A 27,654-nucleotide genomic window follows, 5' to 3' on the forward strand; every position below is an offset into this window, starting at 1 on the left:
TGAAAGAGGGCAGGGAAGCCTCCTTCCCACTCGTTCACTGCTCAACCAGGCGGCAAACCAAGTCCAAGTCAGAGTCCACCTAACCAGCAGATGGCAAGAGGCAGATAGCTGCAGTCCGGAACTGGACAGCTGCATAATAATGTTAATGCAAGCGCTTGCGAAGATTGTGGGCAGCGTTACCATGGCGTATGCGTAATATTCGAGCAAATTTGAAGCTCTTTCACGAGTGCAAGCAAAAGCAAGACATTAACATTAGGTAAATAATATATTCTCCACTCAAATTAAGGAAGTGGTCTTCCCAAATAGGATTGGAATGAGAAATCATTCTCCGCAAAATATTCATTTCAGCTGCAAAGAACGCAAACCATATACGAGTACGAGGATATTCCATTGCGAGGGCAACTGAAATAGAAAACTGCATCAGCAGCAAGGGCTTTGGGTGATATTCGCCTTTTATACGCATATTAAACCGTTTCCACTTGAATGGCGAACTGATTTCATTGCATTTTTATAACGCATATATGTTGTATGAGCCGGGTGGGCGGGGCTGCGCCCCCTTTTGCCGCTCCTCTGCGGAAAACGAAGTGCTGCTCCATGCTCGACATATAAATCTGCTGTATAATTGAATTTCACACGTTGCAAGGAAAAAATAATACCGAAATGGTGCTCAAAAAAAACATAACCAGCGGCAGCGAAAGTTTAAATAAAATTTATTTCAGCAAAAACACACACACACATACATTCGCACGTTGCGAAAATGTGCAAGGATGGCTGAAAATGTGGGAATTATTTATTGAGGGGGTGAAGGGTTGGAGGGGGAAGGGAGGGGAAGGACTCCTCCAGGTGGCCACTTTAACCATGGAGGTGTTGCCTGGCCAAACTGAAAGCAGCTTAAGCATGCCACAACGAGCAGCCAGGATGACGAGGGAGGTCCTTCGCAGGACGAAGACGACTGCATGTGTGTGTGTGTGTGGAGTGCACTTGTGAGACATTTACACCTGTAGAAACGTCGATGCGCAGGAGGCACAGGACCGGGAGCCTTCCGAGCCGCAAGATGAGCTGCAGCCAAAGGAGCATTTGAGGTGCAACACATTAGCAGCTCGAGAAAACGGAGAAGTGACTCAAGGAAAGCGGTTGCGCTACTTTAAGAGGAATTCCTACGAGTGGGGGAGGAAACTCATAGGAGAAATTATATTCTTATATACTTCAGGTATTAGGAAAGCCTTACCTTTAATAATATATGATATCAGTACTTGGTTATTTTGACAAATAGCCGAGGGCAGAGGAAACCGAACTGATGGCCAATCTTGCCGATAGAATTTTTGTGCTCAAGATAAAGTTGAGAACAGGAGAGTTGCCAGAAAAAACGAGGAAGTGAGTCTGCAATTTGAAGGCGAAAGAAATTTGTAGCTTCGAGGGCTTTTCTGCCCCTTTTCTTTTGAGTTTCCTCGGCTGTCAGGAGTTTTTCCTCCGCTGGCAGCCCAAAAGTATGCAATGCAAGTTTAGAAGCCTCTTGTTCTTTCCGAGTCCTTTCTACACAAGTGTGTGTGTGTGACTGTTAGTGTGTGTGATTGTTAGAGTGTGTGTGTGGGAGGGACGGAAGTGAATTTTCTGCACGTGGCTTAACTTTTGCTGCCTGCCCTGGCGTGTCATGCAGTCAGCAATCTTCATCCTTATCCAACCCAAACCAAAGCAGAGCCAACTCGAGTGGCCGCCTCCATTCTTTTCTTGCGGATTCGCCCGAGGATTGCGTTTAACGCAGGGGAAGGCTGAAGGGAAGGGAAAGGAAGGAAGGAAGTGCCATGTCGACGCTAAAACTGGGTTAGCTTACATAACGACAACATTAACGACAACGTTTTCCTTCCGGTGGGCGGGGCACTTGTGGGCGGGCGGCGGCGGCGGCGGCATTCCGCAGAACGGCGTTGGCTTCACGCTTCGTCGCTCATTGGACATAATTACTGAATATAACAATTCTGCGGTGGACCCCAAACGAGGGGCGAAACGCGCCACTGGCACTCCGAAAAATGTGCATCACGAGTATTTAAAAACATTTATTTTATGATTTTTTACATTTTTACTATCCCATTTTTCCCGCAAGAGAGGGATTTCTGAAATTATACATGAAATATTTACTTAAAATCTCTTCGTTTGACTGTAACATTCATTGCCGCATGAAAAGCTAAACTGTATTTCAATTATTCAACTTCAAATTAATTTCCCTTTAAATGTATATTTTGCTTAAGATAATTTACCATATCAGGAAATTATAAAAATCATTATGGCAATGTTATTACCCTTCTTTTTGAAGCCCTCTGTTTTTGCGAAGATCTTGTCCTAGTTTTGTGCAGTGCATATCTTTTCGCCGTAACCACTTGTGCGTAACGGCAGCGCCAGATAAGTGCAACAAAAGCCACGGCGGATGCATTTGAGGGGAAAGCGAAGAGGGGGAGGGGGAGGGGAAAGGGGGGAGGGGGTGGTAGATCGGAGGGAGGCCAAGCCACATATCAATTCCGTGTGAGCGGACAATCCAGTCCGTCCGGCTGCAGTCCCAGTTCCGGAATGTCCTCTCAGTTGGTCAACGAAAGGATGGAGGAATCGGATGGGGATGCAGGATAGAGGGTCCTTTATCGCTGCACTTGGCCAAAGGCGAGTCACCCGCACACAGTTCACTAGTCGCACTGGTTTTGTCCGCCTGCCAAATCCTTAAAGTTGCACTGCTTTGGCCGAAAGGATTTGTCGGAGCAAAAGTTTCGTTCTTTGTCAGTTTCGGGGAAACAATGTTAATTGCTTTGCAGTTTACTTTTCGGATGCCGCTTGACTGACTCAATTGTTGGACTTTTCGATACAGGTGGAATCCCCTGAGCTCGAAAGTATTTCGATTGGTTCTCCGAAACTTGGAGACACTTTCCAGATGCCAGAATGTTGTTAGGTTGCAGGTGAAAATGCATTGGAAAAATCTTTCAACCTTAATCGATTGTCACCCGAAGTATGTTAATTACTCTGCAGAGTACTTTGCCTGCTGCCTGGTGAATTTCATTACTCCGGAGCAGTGGATCTCGGATCTCTTTGGCCGAAATCTTTTGTTGTTCCATCTGGGCTAAACAAAGCGTTTTATGCATGCACACTCCGAGCCAATTACGCAAAGTGCTCTAAGTATCTCAAACAGTCTAACTGGACACACAATTACATTAACAGTTCAGCACACACACACAGAGCGGGGATATCAGGGATTTTGGGGGGATAACGGAGGATAAAGCTATAGTGGGAAGTGGGTAAATCGGGGCAAGCAAACAGACTGAGAATTAAATCACAGCTGGCGAGGCTCGAAAATAAGCCCTGGCGAAAAGGAATTCGAGGGAGTGAAGCTGCTGCAGCAGCACGGTAACTAACCTTAACCCTTAACCCCCTTCCCCATTAACCCTCGTTCACCCTCACACACACACACTCTGGCAGAGCAGTTGTCAGTGCGACAAAGTGACTGGCTGACTGACAGCTGAGCTTTTACCCACACACAAACACATTCGCAATGTCAAGGGTTAACTGCGCTGGGCGGGTGTCCTTTGTTTAATAATAATAAAATGTCACTGGGCAAAAATAAACGGCCGAGAAGCCAAGCGGCTGAAGGATTACACTGCCAAGTGGTTCCCACACACACACACACTCGAACACACCCAAGCACACACACAGGCGCAAAGTGGAGGAGCAATTGTCATGAGTCCTTTGGAATATCGTCAGTGGCAAATCACCTGGGCAACCCAGCAGCAAACAGGATGCTTGGATGCATGGAGGCTTCAATGCTTGGATGCTTGGCTTGGATACTTGGATACTTGGCTATGTGAGAGTGTGGGTGCAAGTGGAGTCCCGGCATGCCATGGCATGGATGCGCCTCCATTCCTTTGGTTGTTGGTTGTTATTGCTGGCCAGGTTGCTGCTGCTATTCTGCCATTGCTGCTGTTGTCTGCGTGTTTGTAAGCCATGTTATTACAATAATGTGCAATCTGAGGCTGAGCTGGGGCACTGAGCGAAAAAAGGAGTGTGTAAAATAATAGGTTCCCTATGAACTTTCGATAAACGTTTTACAAGTTGAAAACCAAGTATTTCATTGATACAGATATGATAGTACATCATAAACATGATATTTAAGACACTCCTTTATGTATGGTTTCCAATTTTACTACATTTTCTCTCTCTGTTGTTGGGGAATGCGGTCTCCGTGGAGGCGTGGGTGCGGATGCGAGTGTGTGAGTATGCGGCAGGCCAAAGTTAAATCATGTTTTTATTGTCACATTTGCCGTAAAGGCAGCCAGGGGACCGGCAGACCGTAAAAGGATTTCCACTGGCGGAGGAGCAGGGAAAGGGGAAAGGGGGCGTTATAAGATGCCGCCTAAGCTGCAGGCACACGTGCTCTGGACAAGTAATGGAGGAGGGGGAGGGGAAAGGGGGTTGAGGGGAAAGTAAGCCAGACAAATCATAATCAGAGCACAAGGCAACAAGCTCGACAAAGCCGGAATCACCTTAACAACCAGGTGGCAGGATGGGCTCGAAAGGCGGGGAAAGGGGAAGGGAAGGGGAAGGTGATGCCACTGATAAAGCGGCGAATAGGTGGCTTTAACCCACTCTTCCCCCTCCCCCTCCCCTTTCCCCATTTTGTACCTCGTTTATGGCCTTGTTTATGTTGCATACTTTATGGGGCAACAGGGGAACGCTTGTGTGTTAGTGTGTGTGTGTGTGTGAAGCGCGGAAAAAAGCGGAAAAAGCGAAGCGTAAGCGTTAACTCTAATGAAAATGCAATGAACTGGAAAATATACTGACTCAATGATAAAACTAACTGACGCTGAAAGCGAGCAGAGAATCCAATTCCGCTGGGTGAATTAAACCTTTAATGCATTTACAGCCATTTCCATTCGCCAGGGAAAGGAAACCGCAGAGAGCTAAGCAATTTAAAGTCGGCAATAAATCCTCAAAGAATGAAGTGCGATTTATGTGCGGTTAGGAAAATGAAAAAGTATGTCAATTCCTCCGGCATTGTTTAAGTCGATGATTTTCACACTGAGCTTTACATTAATTTCGCCATCGTTTGTCACTCATGGAATTGTTGATTTTGTGAAATTGTTAAGCACTCCGGATTACTCGAAAACCGCACTCGAGGCGAAATAATCAAACAGAATCTCAAAGCGAGCACCGCAAACATGCAGAGCCGAACGAGCACCCAAAACAGCAGCAGCAGAGCTTCGCTCGAACCCCCGGGAAATCCCCACTAATTTACTTGCTGCGGTTTTTCCTTCACTAATTGTGACAACTAATTGAAATCAAATTAGTGGGGCCACTAAACAGCTTAACGCTCGCTGAGCACGCACCAGATTTTCCACCTCGGTGATGAAAATTCAGAAAGGGGTGGAAAGGGGGAGGGGGGCGCCAATGGGTTAACCATAAACCCTACACAATGCTAATTGTTTTCATTCAATTTGCCGTCTGCACGCCGCTTTAAAGCGCCGCTCTTGGCTTCAGTTTTGGCTAACCATAAATTCTCGTCGGGACATCAAAGCGTATACGTAATGTGATCGTTGCAGTGTGTGTGTGTGCGTGTGGCATGTCCTGTTTGTGGGTGTTAGTTTGTGTGTGTGTGTGAGAGCAGGCATGCGTGAATAGACAAACATGCCGGAGTCGAACATGCCTTTGTCAATAATATGCATTAATTAAGTGCAGACACGGATGCGAGAAGCGAGAGAAATGCGAGGGGAATCGAGGGGAAGCAAGGATGTCCGAGCGCATCAATGCTGCCCCAACTATCGCGCACCACAGGACACTCCAGGCACCACAGGACACGCCAGGACACACCAGCTGAGGCCAGGACCACACTGCAAACGGCAAACTTAATTGAAAACACCGAATAATGCGAGCTGCCAATGCAAATGTCATTATCAAAATTCAGGCCGGCGGAAGTGTCAGAAGCGCTGAAAAGAAGTTTCAAGATTCAATTTCCGTTTCCGCACATGACGCGTCCCACAGCAGGTGGGCTTTTAGGGCGTGGCCAAGGTGGGCGGAGCAGAGGGGGAAGGGGCGGGGCATTCCAGCTATTTGCGCCTCCTTGCGAGTCCTTTTTTAGCAGCTCCGTAAATAGTTGCGCAACTGACACGACGCCATCTTTGAGGCCGCTGCAACGCTCCCCGCCGGATCCCCGTTTATCCGGAGAGCAACTCCAGCACGCACTTGCTCCGGAGTGGGTTCCGGCATGTGTGCACTGCGAGAAAATACTACTGAAAATATAAAAGATATAATAGTAAATTTGAGAAGGCAGTGTTACTTGATTTGTAGCAGTTAGTTAGTTAGTGAGATAATACGTTAACTAATTGCATATTATCTCTAAATATTTAGGTTCCAAAGGGTAACAATTTATGTTATTTTAATTTCTTAAAACAATCTAATTGAGTTGCAGTTGCTTATTTAAAATAAATTATATAAAAGGTTGGGAAATCACTACAAACAATTAGGAAAGATGCTACCCAACTGATAACTGATATTCTATCCTGTTTTTCTGAGTGTGTCACAGATGGGTAGGCTCGATGGGGCATCGGACTGGGGATTCCGGAGTCCGATGTCCGTAGTCCGTGGTCCGCAGTCCGGAACCCGGACACGCACTCAGCGTGTGTGCACATTGAAGTGGACCGTCGTTTGTCACACGTGGTGGGTGAGCAAGTAGAAGTGGTTTGTATGAGGGTGTTGAGGAGATTCGGGTGTGGGAGGGGGTATAGAAAGAGGGGAAGGAGGAGCAGCAGTGGCACAGTGGTGCGAGGTGCGGAGGTGTTGGCTATGCAGAAAGAGACTTGCCAAGTGGCTGCCAGTGGAATCGCAAAGCACTCTGCTCCTGAGCAAATACTGTGAGGCGGTGACCGAGTCAAAGGGCAAAGGAAGCCGAGTCCTTGTTGATTCAAATTAGACTGATCCATCTGCCGACACCACTCGGCTTGACCCACTGTAAATGTGGCTGTGGATGTGGCTGTGGTTGCGGATGTGGCACGGACTGCGGCTCTGCATGTGGCTGTGTTCCTTGTTGACTGTTGGTGGCGGGGCTAATGGAGTTTGCAAGAAGTGGGCAAAAATGTGGATCAAGCAGCCGCACTCGCACAAAGGTTCATCCACCCACTCCACTCCCCACTCTCCATCCGAACCACTCCCCGCTGCTCCTTGCCCGCCGGAGAAATGCGAGCAACTTTGCAAATTGTGGCCGCCACCCCGAATCCCAGCCTGCTCCTCGCTGCCCCACTTCCTTGGAGTCGCCGCAAATGCACGAGGCTGCCAAGTTGCTGCACCAAGAACAATATTTTTCGAAACTGGGAAAACACTTGGACTTATTAGGGGGCTTAGTACAAAAGAGTTTACAAACAAGAACTATATTTGTATAAAAATCAATTCAAATTGAATGGAAATATTTTTATTGCAGCAAAATCAAATAAATAAGTGAAATCAAAACAATATTTGAAAAGGAATTTTAAATGCACAATAATTTACTAGGAAACACATTACATTTTCCTTTCATATGTTAAATCACAATCAAAGAATTCTTTTTGCGAGTGTAGCTCTGTGAACGGGGCAACCACATGGGCACCAGTGGGTCGACTGGCCCCGGGACTTGGGTCTTTCATCAGGCCAGGACCACAGTCATAGCCATAGAACGTAGCCATGGAACGTAGCCATAGAACCTGCCCGTAGAGCAGGAAGGAGCCGGAGAGCCAAGACCGAATCCAAAACCCGGAGGAGTGAAAGGCGGGGAGCGGTGGCTGCTTTGTTTATGTGGCTCCATTTGGGCGTATGCATGACCCACTCAACCCCCATCTGAGCCACCCATCTGAGCCGCCATCCTGTGGTTGCTGCTATTGTTGGCCAGGGCCTCAAGCTCAACGTGTGAGTGGTTTTGGTGTTGTTCTGGATTTTGCTATCCCTCAGTGGAAGTTTGAGAAGGTATACTGGGATGGAGGGAATTATTTATGAGGAATAGAAAGCTCTTCTAACTATGAACAATATGTTTTTATAAGCTGGTTACCAAGTAGATTTCTCTAATGTTGTAACACCTTATTCACACTTTTTAAATGTTTTCTTTTAGATATTACTAAAGACTTAGTGATCCATTAATTAATAAGGGGTATCTGGTAGTCGAATCCCCTTCAGAAAGCGCTTTCTCTTGCTCCGAATTTTTAAGTTGTTTTCGTTGTCGTAGGTTGTTTGTGTTGCCTTTTTTGTTGTCCTGTGTGCGGGTTTTGCCTTTTTTCCTGTGTGCTGCATCCTCGTCTTTAGATGCAATTTGAGCACAGACACACACACACAAACAGACACCAGTGCTTGGCCAACACACACACACCACACACACTTGCACTCCGAAACGCTGACACCAATTAGGGTTGCAGGTTGTTGTTTTCGTTGTTGTTGCTGCCGCTAGTTGCTGTCGGTAGTTAGTTAGTTCGGTTGCACTTTGTGCGTTGCATGTTTACAGTGGCCACAAAACATAATTTCTGTTTAGACAACTTTAGCCCGGCTCCAATTGCAGTGGCAGTGGCTCCTGGCCAAAAGCGCTGCTAAAGGGGGAAAAAAGGGGCGAAAAAGGGCGGAACAGGGTCATAATTATTGCGCCAACCTTTGTTGGCAGTGCAACTGCAACTCCAGCCGGCGGTAAACGATGTTGCCAGCGGCAGGCAGCAGCTGAATTTCGGTATAATTTACACTTTGCAGAAGAAACTTTTTCGCTGCCGCATTGAATTTGCAACCAGCAAGCAGCTAAGCCCGGCCAAAAGCAACAGCAATAGCAACAACAACAACAACAGCAACAGCAACAGCAGCAACAGCAACAAAGTTCATGAGTTGATTAGAAACTTTTTTAACCGCTCCTGCAACTACATCCTTAAAACGCTGCAATCCTCTAGCCTCCTCCTTCAGCAGCTGCTGCACTGGGATAAACTACTAAGTTAAAACCTTTTTAGGGATATTTAAAACTTTTTGAAATATTTTGTAGCATATTCTCTTCATATCTCCCATAGGTTAAGTGAATTCATTTATTTATATCAACAGTTTTATTTACAAGTATAACAATTCATCAAGCCACTCTATTTATAAATTCCCATCATATCATCTTAATTGGATAGTATTTGGGAGTTGTACAAATAATCTTTAATGAAACTATCGAGCAACTCTATTTATAAATTTTAACCACTATTTCCTCTTTCTTCCTATCAATTTACAAAAATTCTTTGCCAAGTGATTACCCCTTCCAAAAAACTGAGTACTTATTTATGTGTTTTTACTTTTTTCACTTATCATATCACACTTTTGCGATATTTCTGCGAGTGGACGGTTGCTAATGGCAGCTGGTGAGCTCGGCATCTGCCAGAAGAGCCCGATCCGTGGCTTAGGTTCCCATCCTATATGCTAGTATATGTACATCTGGAGCGCTTTATGTGGCACCAAGTTGGTTGCCGGGTTGCCGGGGCTCCGAGCTTATCGCTTGGGTGCTTTGTCGCCGAGAAGGGGCATAAACTAAACTATGCGAGCATCAACTTTTTGTAATTAATTTTTAATGTGTGCAAAATGTTTGGGTAAACGCGGGAGGTTTGTTGTTGTTTGCCGTATCAAGCGGATGTCGTTAGAGCGGTTTATCAAGCGCTCTAAGAGCCGGATAAACTGCGGCTCCGGTGAGGGATAAATACTTGCTATTTAATTTTGTTTTTGCTGGGGAAATAATTGGATCTCACTCAAAGGAAATTTCTTGCACTAATTGCTGATGACAAAGCTGCAAAGCATCCATATCCGAATCACCCACGTGAAGTCCCCTCAGAAACCGCCTTAAATACACCACACACCTAATATACACACACACCGAGAGTGTGAAAGAGAGGGAACGATCAGAGGGAGCAGTGCAGACGGCATAACGAGAATTGGCATTGGCAACTTGCAGCAATTTGCCAGAACCGAAAATTGATTTACCCCACTGCGTGTTCTTCGGTATGAATGCACTTTGAAAAATAAATTATACCACTATTATTTTATAATAATCAAAGCCACCATTATGATATTAGCAGTGGACAATATTGACAGAGCTTTTGAGAAAATGAAATGTTTTGGTCAACATGTTTTGATGGCAGGCGTATGCACATAAATTAGTGCCAATGAAAATAATCCAGCAGAGTGATGAAGTTTAAATTAGGCATTTAATGCATTTAAAATAGATTCCTGTTGAGTAAACAAATTTGAAGCATAGATACGTATTTTATCCTCTGTGCAGTAAGCTTCACTGTCGCTCACTCTTTACGCAATTCGTATCCATCAGATAAATGCTTTCGTATCTGCAATCGCCTTGTCCATCCCATTGTCCACCCTCCACTCACTCTTTCACTTTCTCACTTGTGCCTTTGGTGGGCAACATTCTTGCAGGGATTTGCGCTTCAACCACATCGAGGAGCTGCCGGCGAACGCGTTCAGTGGCCTCGGCCAGCTGACGACGCTCTTTCTGAACGACAACGAGCTCTCCTTCCTCCAGGACGGAGCTCTCAACGGGCTGTCGGCGCTGCGGTTCCTCTACCTGAACAATAATCGGCTAAGCCGCTTACCGGCTTCCCTCCTCCAGCGAGTGCCACGCCTGGAGGCGCTGTAAGTGAACCGCCCTAATTAAGGACCTCCATCAGTCCTCCTCTTCCGTTCCAACCTCCTCTGATCTGCTTTCAGGTTCCTGGAGAACAACGACATTTGGCAGCTGCCCGCCGGACTCTTTGACAACTTGCCGCGTCTGAACCGCCTGTAAGTCGATGATGATTCCCTTTTCGGGTAGCCTGTCACTAACTGTCATTCGGGTGGGCTCGGGGGTGGTGTGTCCTCCGCATCCGTCCAGGATCATGTACAACAACAAGCTGACCCAGCTGCCAGTGGACGGCTTTGCCCGGCTGAACAGCCTCAAGCGGCTCCGACTGGACGGCAACGCCATCGACTGCAACTGCGGGGTGTACTCCCTCTGGCGCCGCTGGCACCTCGATGTCCAGCGCCAGCTGGTGGCCATCTCGCTCTCCTGCTCCGCCCCCCAGGCCCTCCAGCACCAGGGACTCGCCAGCCTCGGCGAGCACCACTTCAAGTGCGGTAAGTGCAATGGGGGATTACATTCTGGACCGTAGAGGTACTATATGACTTTGGTGGGAGTTCTGCTATGGAAAATGTTATGGTTAAATTGGAAAAACATTGTACAACAATTGTTGGTTATCTTTGAATAAATAATAAGTCAATATAGAGTTCAGACAGACATTAAACATGGTACGAAGAAACAGAATTGACTGCACAACATTCATTCTATTAACTATAAGAATTCAATAACCTTGATTCGTATATTAATCTGGCATAAGACAAGTGGTATCCTTAAATCGGGTTGAAATTACTATAGATAGTTTCTCAATTTAAATGGCATCTTGCATTAAATTTCCCCCAAGAGGGCTTAAACGTGCTTCCTTCAGGCAGCAATCGATTGAGAGCACGATTTCCGATGTACGAAGCAGATGCGTTTAAATACCAATCTCCGAATGTGGCTACTTGCAGCGAAGCCGCAGTTCCTGGTGGCGCCCCAAGACGGCCAGGCATCCGCGGGGGAGCAGGTGGAGCTGAGCTGCGAGGTCACCGGCCTGCCACGCCCCCAGGTCACGTGGGTGCACAACACGCAGGAGGTAACTCTGAATGGCGGGGAGCAGGCGCGGACGGAGATCCTGCCCAGCGGCAGCCTGCTCATCCACAGCGCGGAGCCAAGTGACATGGGCATCTACCAGTGCGTCGCCACCAATGAGATGGGCGAGCTGCGCTCCCAGCCGGTCCGCCTCCTAGTTAATGGCCAGACACCCAGCCACCCAGTGGAAGACTCTCCCTTGGACCAGGATGACCGCAGCAACCAAGTGTGGGGTGATTCCCCCACCTCCTCCAGTAGAACTCCCTCGCCTCCGCAGTTCACCCAGCAGCCCCGCGACCAGATTGTGGCGCTCCACGGCTCCGGTCACGTGCTCCTCGACTGCGCCGCCTCCGGGTGGCCCCAGCCGGACATCCAGTGGTTCGTCAACGGGCGCCAGCTCTCGCAGTCCACGCCCGCTCTCCAGCTGCAGGCCAACGGCAGCCTCGTCCTGCTGCAGCCCAGCCAACTCTCGGCGGGAACCTATCGGTGCGAGGCTCGCAACTCTCTGGGAAGCGTTCAGGCTACAGCCCGCATCGAACTGAGGGGTGAGTACGGGAAGGGAGCTTCCTTATTGGGAGGGAGGCATCTTCAATCAGTGGGTAGAGAGGGAGAGGGAGAGGGGGGAACACGTATTCACATGTGGAAACACGAAGGGAAGTCGGAATAGGTGAATATGTAAGCGATGCGTCATAGGAACTTCACGTGTTTTAAAATCATTTGAAACTATTTTTAAATTAATGATATAACATATATTTACTGCTCACTTGTAGATCTTTTGAAGATCTCTTTTGTTAACCACCAGAGCTTCTGCGCTGTTTTAATTTATTATCTTTCCTTTTACTAATCAAAGTACTATTACTGATGGTCGCAAAAAGTACAACACAATACCCAAAATGTTAGCTATTACTAAACAGATTTGGGAGTAGGGGGGTCGGAAATGGATTCCCACCAGGACACACTTCATCCATCGCCATGTGAAATCCACACAGTTTCAACCGGAATAAGCGTCACAAGCGGAGACACAACTGTCGCGTTTCACTCAATTTGCAGTCGATTTAATTTGTTTTTGTCCGGCAAAATGGGAATGGGAATGGGAATGGGAGTGGAAATGGGAGTGTGGCATCGTTTCGAAGGCCGGGGAATGAAAGCGAGACTGGCCAGCACACTGGCCATGGCCACTGATGGCGACTCACTGATGTGGGGGCAGTGGGACTCTGCAGGGGGAGACTCTGGCCAGCGGGGAATCCTCGCTCCACGGCAGATGGATTGCGACAACTTTGACAGCAGGTGGCGTCGGTGATTGGATGGAACTGAACCGAACTGCACTGCATGTCCGAGTAGACAAATCAAATCACAAAAGTTTTTATTTTTGCTCTCAGCACATTTTTTGGTTTGACAAACAAGATGATCAGCAAATCAAACGCATTCGAGTTTAATTATTCTTTTTGGAAGGCACTTTTTTTTACCAACATAAAAATATATATTTTGTGGGATGTACAGCAAAAATGTTTTATATCTGAAGGGTGAACAAAGTTCATAAACATTTAATGGAATGTTTTGCATAGTTTCCAACCGCAGATTTCTGCTAGTGCAGTTGCCTTATGCAATATCAAATAAATTGCTCCGGGTTTGATTGGCGCACATTAAGCGCTCTCGCCTCGCCTCGCATCGCAGCTCCTTGCTCATTAAAAGCCGAAGAAGTGCATCCCGGCAGGAGGTTGAGCCCGAAACAACTTGCCACTTGAGCTTTTTATGTTTTTCCATTCGTTATTGCCGTATTTCGAGCGTTTGTACGTGACTGTACTTTATGGCGCACTAGAAACCATCGGCCATCGGGGAGTGGAGCACGCAACCTGGAGAGAAAGCAGGAAGCGGGGATCGCAGACGCCTTGATACTGCACAATGGCTCATTATAATTTGTGGTCGTCGGCACAAAATGAAGTGCGAAATTTATGCACTATTTCGCAGAATTAAGTGCAGAAATTATAAACTATTATGTGCGGCCAGGGCACGCACAAATTGCGCTCTGCGGTTTTCGGGGGGAGCAAAGTTGGGGATGTGGGGATTAGGAGGGGTTGCGGGACCACGGGGCGGATGAACTCGTTAAGCAGTCAGCCATGGCGCTTGGTCAGCGTAATTAACCCGGCAAACGCATAAACAGACACGGACAAACACTCAAACGAAGACAAACACCCGTGCATAAATAAATATGGTGGCCATGCTGAAAAGTATGCAGCGCGAATTTTGATTTCCATATTACGTATACGCCCCCGAGACCCGAGCGAAATCACAGAATCACAGTGGGGTGAAAGAGGCAGACACTTATATGTTAAATCTATATATTTTCATATGAAATATTTTTTCAAAACATTTGCTTAATTTATCTGACAGATTTTTTAAATATAACACTTAAATGAATCACTCAGAATTTATCATTGGTTGTTAATAGGTTAAGTCATTAAAAACACTACTAGTTTAAGTGCCTGCATTAAGCCGTCTTTAAAATTAGTTTCCATTTTATGAAGCACGTTTTAAGTATTCACTTCCACTGCACAGCGGTTAAAGCGGGTCAAATGCGAGCCTCTGGGGGATTGGGGATTCTGGGGGGTTGGGGGAATGGTGTTTGGTGTTTGGCGGTGCCGCCAACAACAAAAGCCGCATAGAAAGCGAACCGAAAAGCCAGGCCTCGCTTTAGTCGCTTGTTGCTGCCATTTGGAGCGGGAAAATTGCTCGAAAATCACTCATTCGCCCCGTTGCACTCTTGCTCGTGCGCTCGCCACTCTTGCAGAATTGCCCGAAATTTTAACCGCGCCGCAAAGCCAAACAATCAAGCTGGGCAGGGCCTTTGTGCTGGAGTGCGACGCCGACGGCAATCCGCTGCCCACCATCGACTGGCAGTTCAATGGGAGTCCCCTCCTCGCGGCCAGCAGCCCCTCCCCCTCCGCCGCCGCCTCCGCCCCCGCGGATATCCAGCTGGAGAACGAGAACACCGAGCTGGTGGTGAGCGCCGCCCGCCAGGAGCACGCCGGTAAGCAGCGAAAGTGATTGCCAAGCGGATGTATTTCATTTCATTTCGCATCATCATCCGATCCCTGGATGTCTGGATGGCCTCTCCTCTCCTCTTCCATCCACAGGAGTCTACCGATGCACAGCGCGCAACGAGAACGGGGAGACGAGCGTGGAGGCCACCATCAAGGTGGAGCGGTCGCAGTCGCCCCCAGTCCTTGCCATCGAGCCGACCAACTTGGTGGCCATCACGGGCACCACCATCGAGCTGCCCTGCCAGGCCGACCAGCCGGAGGACGGCCTCCAGGTAAGCCCACCCACTCAGCCCACTCTACCCACTCAACCCACTCACCCACTCCACCCACTCACCCACTCAACCCACTTTCCCGCTACCAATATCCACGGAATCGGAAACTTTTTATTTGCCCGCCACTTGTTGACATTTCCTTTTGCTCCGATTCTCCGCTGCGATGCAGTTGAAAATATATTTATCTATAAGTTATCTGGCTTATCCGCAGATTACTGATTGTGTTTCCATATTTAGATATTACAATAATGGTACAATAAACTATGATTGGATGATTCTGAATATTAATACTAATTGATACCAATTAATTTTTATGTACTTCTTTATGCTAAATATCTCGCTGTGCACCCTTTTCAGATTACGTGGCGCCACGATGGACGGCTTATTGATCCGAATGTTCAGCTGACGGAGAAGTACCAAATAAGCGGCGCAGGGAGCCTGTTCGTGAAGAATGTGACCATTCCCGACGGCGGGCGGTACGAGTGCCAGGTGAAGAACCAGTTCGGCAGGGCCTCCGCCTCCGCGTTGGTTACCATCAGGTGAGTCCACCACCTCCTCCACGGACACCGAGGGGTTCCCAATCAAAACCAAATAGCCCAACTTTGAGCACCGCCGCAACTTTAATTGCGCTGTCGGCGGCGCGAAGGGCGGATTGCATAAAACTCCATTAAAATCAAAGGGAAAACTTTGCTCAAAGGCGAAAGAACTGGGGAACCGGGAGCTGAAAACTGGTAACTGGTAGCAGGTAGCAGGGAAACTGGCAAGAAAGAGGCCTCTGCGGAGGGAGGACGCACTTAAAATGCGTTTAAGTGCGCGGCAAACTTGCTTAATTAATTGAAAAGCAGTTGGGTCGCAAAAAAGCCGAGCGCCAGCATAACGATGCAGTGGGATTAAGTGCGACAATGGATGGGATGTGTTTTAACCCACAGGTTTCATCAAATGTCTTTTACAACGTATAAACTCGTAGTTCTGTTTTCAAAATTAACCAAAGCATTTCACAATTGGACGCTGGCTGCAACGATATTTTAATCCCTGCAGAGATCCACTGAGCTAAATTGCTTGGAAGCCACTCCCGCAAAACTATGAAAAGAACATAAAACCATAAAATAAAGCTGGCGGCTAAACGGCTGCACAGTGGCCGGAAAAGCCGGGAAACCCAGGGAAACCCAGGGAAAGCTAGGGAAGCCAGCATAAACAGCAAACCCCGACTGGCTGTTATCAAAAGCAGTTAACAGCTGCACAAACTTGCTAATCCGCTCCGCTTGCCGGTTGCCAAGGCACAGGCTCCACTGTGCTCCGTGTTGTCAGCTAAACTGCAAATAAAATATGCACCAAGAACATCAAAAGGCGGCGAGGAAGCACAAAAGTTGTCGCCAGTTGCCAGTTTTCAGTTTTCAGCTACCAGCTTTCTGTTACCAGTTGCCAGTTGGCAAACTGGAAAACTGAAAAACGTGCTAAGCCCGGAAGAGCTACGTGCAACACTCACTCTTTCCCAGTTTCGCACATGCATTCGGCGGAGGAAAAGTCGGTGGAAATGGCAAAGACACAGGCAGTGGAAATTCCTCGCCGAGGCAACCGCACAAGTTATCCAAATTGCCCAAATTGAAATTGAGTTGACAAGTTGCTGGATGCCACAAGAAATAGAAGTGCAGCACACCAAGGAAAATTTAGTCGCCCCTGGATAGATTAAAATATTTCTGGCAGAACAACTATTTCGCATTTGTTATCTTTAAGGAATCTACAAATTCGGTTTACAAACAATATTTGAATTTTTTATTAGCACATCATGCTGTTCCAATTTGTACAACTTGATTGAAAATATTTATTCAGCAATAATTATTTGTCAGGCATTTTAAAGCAACCAGAGATTTAAAGAGGAAATTGATTTTCGAGGAATTTCAACTCAATTAAAGGAGAAAAGAAACATTTTTGTTGAGGTGCACGGAAACTAGAACTCTTTCCCATCTTGTACCTCAACTTTTACTCTTCTTTTGCGGCCTTAGAAGTTTCCAAATTGTTTGTTCCGAAAAAAGCGACACGATGTGAATTTATTGAGCAAATCGTCCTGCATCCGTTCGCCACGGACCGTAAATCAATTTGGGCGGGCAAAAAGGGGTCGGAATACGGAATAAGGAATACGGAATACTTGGCCATTAACCGGGGAGCGGGCCACAAAGGAACCGCCGTGGCGGCTTACTTTCTGCTTACACAGCCATTTTCCGATGCATAATGCAGTCGGGATGGCCGGGAAAAGCGGGAGGATAATGGTGGAAATCCGGGGATTTCCATGTGTGGGGTATACGAGGGAGGAATCGGCTTACAGAGCAGCATTAGAAACTTTACTCATTACGAGAGGGAAAACCCAGTCGCCAGACCGCAGCAAAGCAGCGGGGCACCGAGTTATAAGTCGAGAAAAAAGCGGAGAAAACGGTGCGAGAAAGCGGCGCCAAAAGTGAAAAACTATGTTGGAAGAAGGCGTTGCTCGCCAGGATCTGTGGGGTGGGTGAGTCCTACTCCCCCTCCCCCTCCCCTTCCATGAAGAGTGAGCGAAAACCGCTGAAAGGGCCCGCTGAAAACCACTGCAACAAATAAAACAAACACGCCAGCACAACAACCAAAGGCAGCCGCACACAGAAATCCGACTAAGTTGTGGGTAATGCTGGGCGTAAAACAAAAGCTTATCCTGTTACTGCCATTGTTGTTGCTCCTCCCAGCTGCCTCCTGCCTCTTGGAGCCTCTGCTCCTGCCATCCTGCAGCTGGCAAAAAGGCCAACCACGGAAATACATTGCCGTGCGCCGCAGCATGTGGCAGGCGGGGTGAAGTGAGTTGGGGGCAAAGCCAACAAAAAACTTTACACCAAATTAGGCAGCTGCTAGTGCTGACAGCAGGGATACCCTTACTTTCAAAGGGATTTCTTCTCAGATGAATTAGATTTTTAAAGGAAAAATAAACAACAGCTAACAACATAAGGTATACATATTACAACAATAGCATATAAAAAACTTAAATAAATAAATTTGATTTCAGACTCTTCTAATTGATAACAAGGATGATGGTACGAGATTTAATAACCCAAAATAATTATTATTGTATGGTTCATGAAATTCTTTATACCTTGAAATCACTTTCTACTCTGCCACCTTGTAAAAATTCCATTATCTGCTTAAATATTTGCAAGAGTGATTCACAAACTTTGCCCGAAATGATCAATGTCCGCAATACCGTGGCCAATTGTCGCCCAAAGAACAAGCGACTCCCCAAAAAAGAGCAAGGCAAAAGGGCAGCCGCAGAATGGCAGCGTGGAAATATGTAGTCCTCGGCTCGCCATGGCCACATCCACTTCCCGGCGGCGGAGGAGGAGGTCCAGTGCCACGAGCAGTGGCAACTGATAGTGCCAGACTTCTACTTCTGGTGCAACAGGGTGTATTATGGTCGTTAAGTTATTACCTTCAACGGCGCCTCCTCCGCACAATGCCAAAGTTTACACAGGCGAAAGTTTCCCAAAGGAGCATTCCTCCTCTGCAGAATGCCAGGCATGAATTGTTGTTAATGCTGCCCACCACCCAATCCCACCCAGGATTGTCCCCTCACCATTACCCTTACCCCTCCTCCTCCTGCATTCGGAGTTCAGAAAGCAAAGCGCGGATTTTTCTTCTGCTGCTGCACACAAAAAATCCAGCATAATTTCCTGGGAAGACTGGCGCGGAAAAGGGAAATAGACTGGCTGGCATTTTTATTAGAGAACGCGGCCATTTGGGCGACTCTAGACTCTGGTATCTGCTATCTGGTATCTGGAAACTGGTAACTGCAAACTGGTAACTGGCATTATGGTAATTAAAATGTGCAAATTCCCCGAGAAATCTTGATTGTTTCTGCGCTTTGTGTTCTTCGCGGGGTGTCAACGTTTTGGCTCTGGGCATTTAATAAAATCTACATCGGAATAAAATTAAATCTGCGAGGGGTGTTTCAAATCATTTACAAGTGGGTAAGGCTAATGTCATTCATATGCACCCCACTAAGGAATTAAGAAATTTATAGCAGTCATAAAATCAACCACAATCTCTTACAAAAAAAAAAAAAAAAAAAAAAGAGCTGACAACCTTCATCCTCTTTTCTTTCTTTCAGAAACAATGTTGACCTGGCTCCCGGCGACCGATACGTGCGCATCGCCTTCGCGGAGGCGGCCAAGGAGATCGACCTGGCCATCAACAACACCCTGGACATGCTCTTCTCGAACAGATCGGACAAGGCGCCCCCCAACTACGGCGACCTGCTGCGGGTGTTCCGCTTCCCCACCGGAGAGGCGAGGCAGCTGGCGAGGGCGGCGGAGATCTACGAGCGGACCCTGGTGAACATCAGGAGACACGTGCAGGAGGGCGACAACCTGACGATGGCCAGCGAGGAGTACGAGTTCCGGGACCTGCTCTCCCGGGAGCACCTGCACCTGGTGGCGGAGCTGTCCGGCTGCATGGAGCACCGCGAGGCGCCCAACTGCACGGACATGTGCTTCCACTCGCGCTTCCGCAGCATCGACGGCACCTGCAACAACCTGCAGCACCCCACGTGGGGCGCCTCCCTCACCGCCTTCCGTCGTCTGGCGCCTCCGATCTACGAGAACGGGTTCAGCATGCCCGTGGGCTGGACCAAGGGGATGCTCTACTCCGGCCACCCCAAACCCAGCGCTAGACTGGTATCCACTTCCCTGGTGGCCACCAAGGAGATCACGCCGGACGCCAGGATCACGCACATGGTGATGCAGTGGGGCCAGTTCCTGGACCACGACCTCGACCACGCCATTCCCTCGGTGAGCTCCGAGAGCTGGGACGGCATCGACTGCAAGAAGAGCTGCGAGATGGCCCCGCCCTGCTACCCCATCGAGGTGCCCCCCAATGATCCGCGCGTGCGCAACCGGAGGTGCATCGACGTGGTGCGGTCCAGCGCCATCTGCGGATCGGGGATGACCTCGCTCTTCTTCGACAGCGTGCAGCACCGCGAGCAGATCAACCAGCTGACCTCCTACATCGACGCCTCGCAGGTGTACGGCTACTCCACGCCGTTCGCCCAGGAGCTGCGCAACCTGACCGCCGAGGAGGGCCTCCTCCGCGTGGGCGTCCACTTCCCGCGCCAGAAGGACATGCTGCCCTTCGCCGCGCCCCAGGACGGGATGGACTGCCGCCGGAACCTGGACGAGAACACAATGAGCTGCTTCGTCTCCGGCGACATCCGGGTGAACGAGCAGGTGGGCCTCCTGGCCATGCACACCGTCTGGATGCGGGAGCACAACCGGATAGCCAGGAAGCTGAAGGAGATAAATCGGCACTGGGACGGGGACACCCTGTACCAGGAGGCGCGCAAGATAGTGGGCGCCCAGATGCAGCACATCACCTTCAAGCACTGGCTGCCACTCATCGTCGGGGAGAGCGGGATGCGGATGATGGGCGAGTACCGGGGCTACGACCCCCAGGTGAACCCCAGCATCGCGAACGAGTTCGCCACGGCCGCCCTGCGCTTCGGACACACCATCATCAACCCGATCCTGCACCGCCTGAACGAGACCTTCCAGCCGATCCCCCAGGGCCACCTGCTGCTCCACAAGGCCTTCTTCGCCCCCTGGCGCCTGGCCTACGAGGGCGGAGTGGATCCCCTGATGCGGGGGTTCCTGGCCGTGCCCGCCAAGCTGAAGACCCCCGACCAGAACCTCAACACGGAGCTCACGGAGAAGCTCTTCCAGACGGCGCACGCCGTGGCGCTCGACCTGGCGGCCATCAACATCCAGCGCGGCAGGGACCACGGCATGCCAGGCTACAACGTCTACAGGAAGCTCTGCAACCTCTCGGTGGCGCAGGACTTCGAGGACCTCGCCGGGGAGATCGGCAGCGCGGAGATCCGACGCAAGATGAAGGAGCTCTACGGGCACCCGGACAACGTGGACGTCTGGTTGGGCGGCATCCTGGAGGACCAGGTGGAGGGCGGCAAGGTGGGTCCCCTCTTCCAGTGCCTCCTGGTGGAGCAGTTTAAACGCCTCCGAGACGGCGACCGACTGTACTACGAGAACCCCGGGGTCTTCTCCCCCGAGCAGCTCACGCAGATCAGGCAGGCCAACTTCGGAAGGGTGCTGTGCGACGTGGGCGACAACTTCGACCAGGTCACCGAGAACGTGTTCATCCTGGCGAAGCACCAGGGCGGCTACAAGCAGTGCGAGGACATCCCCGGCATCAACCTGTACTTGTGGCAGGAGTGCGCCAGGTGCGAGAGTTCCCCTTCGGTCTTCCAATCCTTCGTGCCGCAAACCTACGTGAAGAGGAGCAGCAGCAGCAGGCAGAAGAGGGAGGTCCAGGAGGAGGAGGTGGCCACCGCCGAGAGCTACGACAGCCCACTGGAGTCGCTGTACGACGTAAACGAGGAGCGGGTCAGCGGGCTGGAGGAGCTCATCGGCAGCTTCCAGAAGGAGCTGAAGAAGCTGCACAAGAAGCTGCGCAAGCTGGAGGACTCCTGCAACGCCGCGGACTCCGAGCCGGTGGCCCAGGTGGTCCAACTGGCGGCCGCTCCTCCGGTCCAGGTGGCGGCCAAGCCGAAGCGGAGCCACTGCGTCGACGACAAGGGCACCACGCGACTGAACAACGAGGTGTGGTCCCCGGACGTGTGCACCAAGTGCAACTGCTTCCACGGGCAGGTGAACTGCCTGCGGGAGCGCTGCGGCGAGGTCACCTGCCCGCCCGGAGTGGACCCCCTGACGCCCCCCGAGGCCTGCTGCCCCCACTGCCCCCCGATGGTCAAGTGAGCCGCCGGCCACTGAATTACGCATATCGCATATCGCATCTCGATGTACGAGCACACGTTTATCCATAGTATACGTAGTAGCCACACTCACTCTAATCAAAACCGAATAAACCGAAAACACTCGAACACCGGCAATTGCGCAATGAGCATGTTTAATTGACAATTAACTAACAATGTACTGCTACACATGTAATAAAATAAAGCACATTAATAACCCATAAAACATCACTTCTTCTGCTATCATTCTATAAAATGGAATTTTAAAACAAAACAAAAATATACTTTATTGAGGAAACCTCATAAATTTGGTCAAATTCAATTGGATCACCAGTCTAGTCGAATTTAATGTACTTCAGATGGGTTCCCTTGGCTATCACCGTGTCGTCCTTCTTGTGCTTCAGGGTGCAATCGATGAAGGCCAGATACTTGCCCACCTTGGAAAGATTGGCCTCAATCACCACCTCGTCACCCATTTTGCAACCGTTTAGAAAGTTCACACTGAGGTCCACTGAAACGCCGGGATGGCAGGGCTTGGACATCAGGGCGTATGTGGTTATCATGTCCACCAGGGTCACAATGTAGCCGCCGTGCAGGAATTTGTAGAGATTAACATGGTCCATGTCCACTTTCAGCTCAGCAGTACAGGCTCCATCGCCGCCATCCAAAATCTTGACCTTTATAGAAGAAAATTTAATGAATGTCATTCATAATTCATCCAATTTATAGGGAATTATATCTATAGGGTGTAACTCGAACCTTTTCTAGGTGTCTTTCGAAGCCCGTCGATTTGGTGATGATTTCGGTGATATGCTTTACGAATTCCGCTCCTTTTTTACGGGTCCCCATTTTTTTCCGGATTGCTGCGACTTCTAAGAAAGCTTCTAGTTGACTGCTGTAAAATGTTTTTGGTTTGATCAAGGCGATTAGAAAGACTGGAGACACAAATGCATATAAACGTAAATAGACAGAAAGATAGCGCTATCAAACACTTAATTTGCGAGTGGTAAATAGTGATTATTAGAGAGATCTTTAAGAACAATTTATCTTGGTTGTGTAGTATGAGGAATGAGGAACTACAAATTTAATAGCGTAAAGATAACAAATGATACTCAATGTAGATTTTATATTACGTATTCAATTTTATTGCAATAAATCGAAATCGTTTATAAAGAAATGGAATTTTTTGATTCTATTTCTTTATCTTTAAGTGCAGTTTTCCGCATTTCAACTAAAATAAACAACTTATGTACATTGATAAACTTAATGTAAAAAGCTATTTCACGACGTCAGAGAAGCACAGACAATGTTAAACCTACTCAACTGCAGCCGAAATTCTCAGAAATCAAAACTCAGACTGCACAGAAAAACGTAACACCTCTTTAAAAAATATACAATAACAACCAAAATTTCAAAACAAACAACAGCTGTTTTCTCGATTAAGCCTCTACGCAATCGATATATCGAAAGGCGGACTGAAGTAGTTTATTTAAAAGGTCCTTCCGCATTTTTTACAGAGAATCTTACAATTTATTTAAAAGTCCAGCTTTTCCTTATCGAATTGAATGTACTTGACCTGCCCGCCCTTGGCAATAATTTTTCCATCCGACTTGCGCCTCAGAATGCAATCCAAATAGGCCATTTTTTTACCGGCCCGAACGGTATTGCAATCAATCTCTATAAGTTCCCCAGGATACGCGGGGGCAGTAAAGCTAACGCTCAAATTCGCAGTTACTCCGGGATGAGATCCTTTAGAAATTAATGCATAAGAGGTGCAGTTGTCGACAATTGTGGAGATTAGTCCTCCATGAAGAGTTCCTTGTCGATTCAAGTGCTCGGTTCCCACAGTGAACTCTCCTAAGGCGTGGCCATCGCCGCCACCAGTGATTTTGATCTGCGGATTTCATTATAAGTCCAATAGTTAGTTTAGACATTTATGCATGCATTATAAATAGATGTCAATAAAGATGTTTAACAAAAAGTCTTTTTAAAACTCAAAACAGAACTTATCGATAGTTTATTTCTGTTATATAATGCCACCACTGCCGGGAATCAGCTGTTTTTTTGGTGCAAAAATTCGGCGTCGTCTCATTAGATTGCAATTTTATGTAAATATTTACCATTTTCAAGACCCTGTCAAATCCTTTGGAAGAGCTTGCGTGTTTGGATATTTCTATTACGGTCTCTATGCCAAGTTTTTTTGAGGCCATAGCGTTGGATTTTTTGGTTCCTGAACTGAGCGCTGCGAAATGACGAAAGTAACTGAGCAATTTGTTAGCGGCGGCCAAGATGTCAGCAAATGTGAGTGTGTGAGAGCTATACAGACACCAACACAAAGATAGTGTTGATTTCCCGATTTTGAGAGTTTGTTGTGCTCGCCTTATTCGCACTAACAAAGTGCTTATAAGCAGTGGGTTCTATTGGGTTGATGTTGTTGATTGAGAAATATTCACTAAATGTTATTATTCTCAGCTTTTTCGGAATTCACTGTTGTGGCCAAAGGATTTGTTCGTCAGGACTCAATACACGATTTTGTGGCCAGCCATTCGGAGGGAGAGTTTATAGCTCTAAGTGGCTCTAAATCGGACATTGTCACCTTGGAGTTGACAAGCAAATTCGAGGTAGTGGACTCATTTCCCTATATAGTGGCTAATCTGGAGCTAGATGTTTTGGAGCCACGGCCCTTAGACGTCTTGGCCAACCAAGTGAACTTGGAAGCTGTTTACGACAGCTGTAATATCCTGGAGGCACAACATTTGGCCCTGGACCCAGTTTACACAGCGGTGTGCTCCGTTTCTGTGCCTGAGACCAGATTAATATCCGTCAAAAGGGCACCCAAGTTGCTTCCAAATGGCAACCTCCTTCTGGGATCCCTCAACTCCTACGGATCCCTCAGCTTGATGACCAAACCCGCTGAAAGCAATCGCTGGAGTCGACTGGAAGGTCTAAATGTGTCTGTTACCCTAAGGGACACTCTTTTGCCCAAAACGGACGTCTCAGAAATAACAAACTTCAAGAAGTATCAGGCGTTTATTAATCCCCCCTGGATCACAATGTTTGCTTGGTTGCCAGATGACTCGGAATCGATTGGCCAACATGTTTTGATTTTGGGAACTGCCTCTGGAAGTTTGTGGAAGCTCACTATTAGCCCCGATTTCCAAACTCTCTTAAGCCACCAACAAATGAAGACTTCGCTCGGGCGCATTTGTTATATTCATGCTTTCAAGAACCTCCTGCTCGTCGGCGATATCGATGGACTCATTCACCTGTACACTATTTCCACGGATGAGGAGTCCAGTTTAATCTTAACGAAAGCTTTGTGGGGGAAAGCGGATCGCATGGGTCTGCAAATGGGTTTGATTACCGAATGCCCCGACAACAATTGCTGCTACATTACATGCTGCAAGGCCGCGCATTTGCTGACCTGGAGCATGCCACGATCTGGAGATAAGGAGTGGCTAGAATCGCGTCTGTACGTCGGCGGGATGAAGATCACCGGACTCTGCAGCCTAGACAAAAACTGGTACGCAGTGGGGACCCTCAGCAGCCATTTGCAGCGGGTGCAAATCACCCACGAAGGAAACCAACTCACCCTGCAAATGGATTCCATACCAATGGATGTGCTGAGGGACTTCTCGGTGATGGGACTTTGCATCAGCAGACACAAGAACCTAATGACCATGTTGCTCTACCGCAACAAGGAATATATGAATCAAACTGTGGACCAAAGGAAACAGTTGGTCATCCAAGTAGTGAAAGTTGGGGATCAAAATGCCCTTCCTCAGCTTGCGAACCGCCTGAAACTCAGCCAGCCCATTACTACCTACACCGATTTATTAGCGGAGGTCAAGCTTCACATATTTGCCGAGGAAAATTGGGAGAAATATACGGGCTTCAGTCCACTAGACTCCTTCAAATTTAATGAGGCCGCCACGGAATCGCAGCTTCAGCAGCTGCAACTTAAATTTCATGTCCTGCAATCCGTTCTCTGTGTGCAATCAAGTCACCTCCACCTGACTGTGCATGTAAAGAAGACCCAGGATGAAATGCAGCTGCTCCTGGCCATGATATCCATCACACACATGAGGCTGAGACTCCAGTTTGTTGGGTCCCTGGGTCAACGATCACCATTCCAGGAGCAGGCGAGCAAGTGCCTGTTCGAGGAGGCTCAACGGGTCTTAAACAAACTGAAGGCTGACTTTACAGAGGAGCACCCTCTGAACTCCACTACAAAAGCCTTTGTTCAAGAATGCGAAACACATTTTCAGGCCTTACATATAAACCATGGAAATATTGAAATATGTAATTCGTCAGAACAAGAAGATAAAAAGCTGCGTTGCTGCATATCCTTTGTGGAGGTAAGAATTAATCTGTCTTATTTGTTATAACCTCTAATATCGGAACAGATCTCCCCCAGCTTGGAGCGACGCTACTGCAGCCTCTGCGAACGCCCGATCCTTTTTGAGCTGGAGAGCCTGCAGGAGCTCTACGAACCCGGAGGAAAGCCAACCTGTCCCATTTGCCGTGGAAGCTTCGCTGTGGAAATGTTTACTGCATAAACGTGAAATTTATTTTCAACCTAAACCAAAAAGCGTTTTAGTGTGTCCGCCTCTGGAGCGGAGCAACTGCATCCAAAGGGAGCCTTACTCGGCTACCAGACGCCGACACACTTGGTGGAAACGGAAACGAAACTGATGACTTTGCTAATACTCGGAAACATAGATAATGGGCGTGGTCTCTATCAGCAGAATGTCCTGCTCCACCTGGCGAAGATCGGACTCCAGCTTGCCCTTGCGCTGCCGCTTGGCGATGCTGTCGATGAGCAGCGACATGGACTGGTACTGCTTGGTCATGTCGGTGAGGCTCAATCGCAAGCCCTCCAGGATCTCGTTGCGCTCCGCCTGTTCCATCACCCGCATTCCCGGCATTTCGGGCGGGCCACCCACGTCGACGGTGGGCGTCTTGGTGAAGCCCTTGATCCCGCGGCACAGCTCCAGCAGTCGCGCCTGCTCCTTCGCGCACACCGCGTTCATGTCGGCCAGCATCCTCTTGGTCTTCTTCAGGTAGACCGGCACCTTGCCGAAGTCCTTGCGGCAGATGAACTGCGGAACCAGCCCAGAGTTGAGCAGGTTGTGGCGCGTTCCCGCGGGAGTGTCCACATACCGCGGTGGCGGCGGACAGGGAACGGTTCGCCTGGCGCAGAGCTTGTTGCGTTTGATGAAGTTCGGCGCCAAAGAAGGCTTGTGGCCACCGCTACCAGGTGGCGGAAGTGGGGGCATGGGCGTCACCGGGGGGCACTTGTGGGTGTTCTCCCGGCGCCACTTGATGCCCTGGTTCTTGCGCAGATAGGCGCACGGCGGGTCGATCGGCGTGTGGGCACAGCCCATGGTGCGGTGGAGGGACTTCTTGGCCTCGGTGAGGACGCGGGTGCCATCGTCCTGGAGGACAACCGACAGCTTCTTGTCCTCCACATTCAGGCGATCCCGCAGCTTCCTGGCATACTTGGCTGCCTTCTCCACAACGGCTAGGGATGGGAAGATGATTGAGGGGACATAACTCTTTCGGACAAATCCAAGGCTTACCATTTTTGTAGACGAAGACGCTTTCCTTGCGGCCCGCTGCCTTTTCGAATTCGTGCTCGCATCCGTAAATATTCTCATCGTGATGGGTGATGTAGACCAGCGACATTTTCAGTGCAAACGTACAAGGTTGGAAGTAGGGAACTCTAAAGCGTTCTAGTTCACTGACTATCCGATTGAAAATGGCAGGCTGCTCAGTATTGACTTCTGCGTTGCCAGGTGTTTCGGAAGCGACTTGTTTTGAGTCGAAACAAAGGTTGCTATGGTACTCTGCAGTTTTTCAAATAAATAAAAACAG

At 48.6% G+C, this 27,654-nt stretch overlaps 5 protein-coding genes across 7 annotated transcripts in view; 2 read left to right on the top strand and 3 right to left on the bottom strand.

The window, feature by feature from the left end:
* The window catches only part of LOC108099100 (peroxidasin), a 29,711-nt gene extending 7,708 nt beyond the window's left edge, over positions 1–22,003 (top strand). For both annotated transcript variants that reach the window (XM_017202419.1, XM_017202420.1), the window contains exons 3-10: positions 10,420–10,635; positions 10,711–10,782; positions 10,874–11,115; positions 11,566–12,231; positions 14,475–14,714; positions 14,821–14,999; positions 15,357–15,538; positions 19,126–22,003. In XM_017202419.1, the coding sequence (XP_017057908.1) occupies positions 10,420–10,635; positions 10,711–10,782; positions 10,874–11,115; positions 11,566–12,231; positions 14,475–14,714; positions 14,821–14,999; positions 15,357–15,538; positions 19,126–21,781 (4,453 nt within the window). In that variant the 3' untranslated portion in view covers positions 21,782–22,003. The remainder of the gene's footprint in view (positions 1–10,419; positions 10,636–10,710; positions 10,783–10,873; positions 11,116–11,565; positions 12,232–14,474; positions 14,715–14,820; positions 15,000–15,356; positions 15,539–19,125) is intronic.
* Positions 21,916–23,205, bottom strand: LOC108099105 (acyl-coenzyme A thioesterase 13). 2 transcript variants are annotated; one of them, XM_017202426.1, is made up of 3 exons: positions 23,097–23,205; positions 22,537–22,672; positions 21,916–22,454 (listed from the first exon to the last, which is right to left on the bottom strand). In XM_017202426.1, exons 2-3 carry the CDS (start codon positions 22,624–22,626, stop codon positions 22,113–22,115), a joined length of 432 nt encoding a protein of 143 aa, XP_017057915.1. In that variant the 5' UTR covers positions 22,627–22,672; positions 23,097–23,205; the 3' UTR covers positions 21,916–22,112. The 2 variants fall into 2 exon arrangements, with proteins under 2 accessions (XP_017057915.1, XP_017057916.1); XM_017202427.1 differs by having other exon boundaries at positions 22,537–22,669; positions 23,097–23,178.
* On the bottom strand, positions 23,206–24,047 carry LOC108099104 (acyl-coenzyme A thioesterase 13). The gene is made up of 2 exons (XM_017202425.2): positions 23,898–24,047; positions 23,206–23,671 (listed from the first exon to the last, which is right to left on the bottom strand). The coding sequence occupies exons 1-2, from the start codon at positions 23,985–23,987 to the stop codon at positions 23,312–23,314; spliced, it is 450 nt and encodes a 149-aa protein (XP_017057914.1). The 5' UTR covers positions 23,988–24,047; the 3' UTR covers positions 23,206–23,311.
* On the top strand, positions 23,974–26,361 carry LOC108099102. The gene is made up of 3 exons (XM_017202422.1): positions 23,974–24,078; positions 24,250–26,135; positions 26,184–26,361. The coding sequence occupies exons 1-3, from the start codon at positions 24,027–24,029 to the stop codon at positions 26,334–26,336; spliced, it is 2,091 nt and encodes a 696-aa protein (XP_017057911.1). The 5' UTR covers positions 23,974–24,026; the 3' UTR covers positions 26,337–26,361.
* Positions 26,325–27,644, bottom strand: LOC108099103 (enkurin). Its single transcript, XM_017202423.1, has 2 exons — positions 27,360–27,644; positions 26,325–27,301 (listed from the first exon to the last, which is right to left on the bottom strand). The coding sequence occupies exons 1-2, from the start codon at positions 27,463–27,465 to the stop codon at positions 26,481–26,483; spliced, it is 927 nt and encodes a 308-aa protein (XP_017057912.1). The 5' UTR covers positions 27,466–27,644; the 3' UTR covers positions 26,325–26,480.
* Positions 27,645–27,654: the final 10 nt, after the last annotated feature.

This window comes from Drosophila ficusphila, unplaced genomic scaffold (genome assembly GCF_018152265.1).
Source record: "Drosophila ficusphila isolate 14025-0441.05 unplaced genomic scaffold, ASM1815226v1 contig_288, whole genome shotgun sequence".
Classification (NCBI taxonomy): domain Eukaryota; kingdom Metazoa; phylum Arthropoda; class Insecta; order Diptera; family Drosophilidae; genus Drosophila; species Drosophila ficusphila.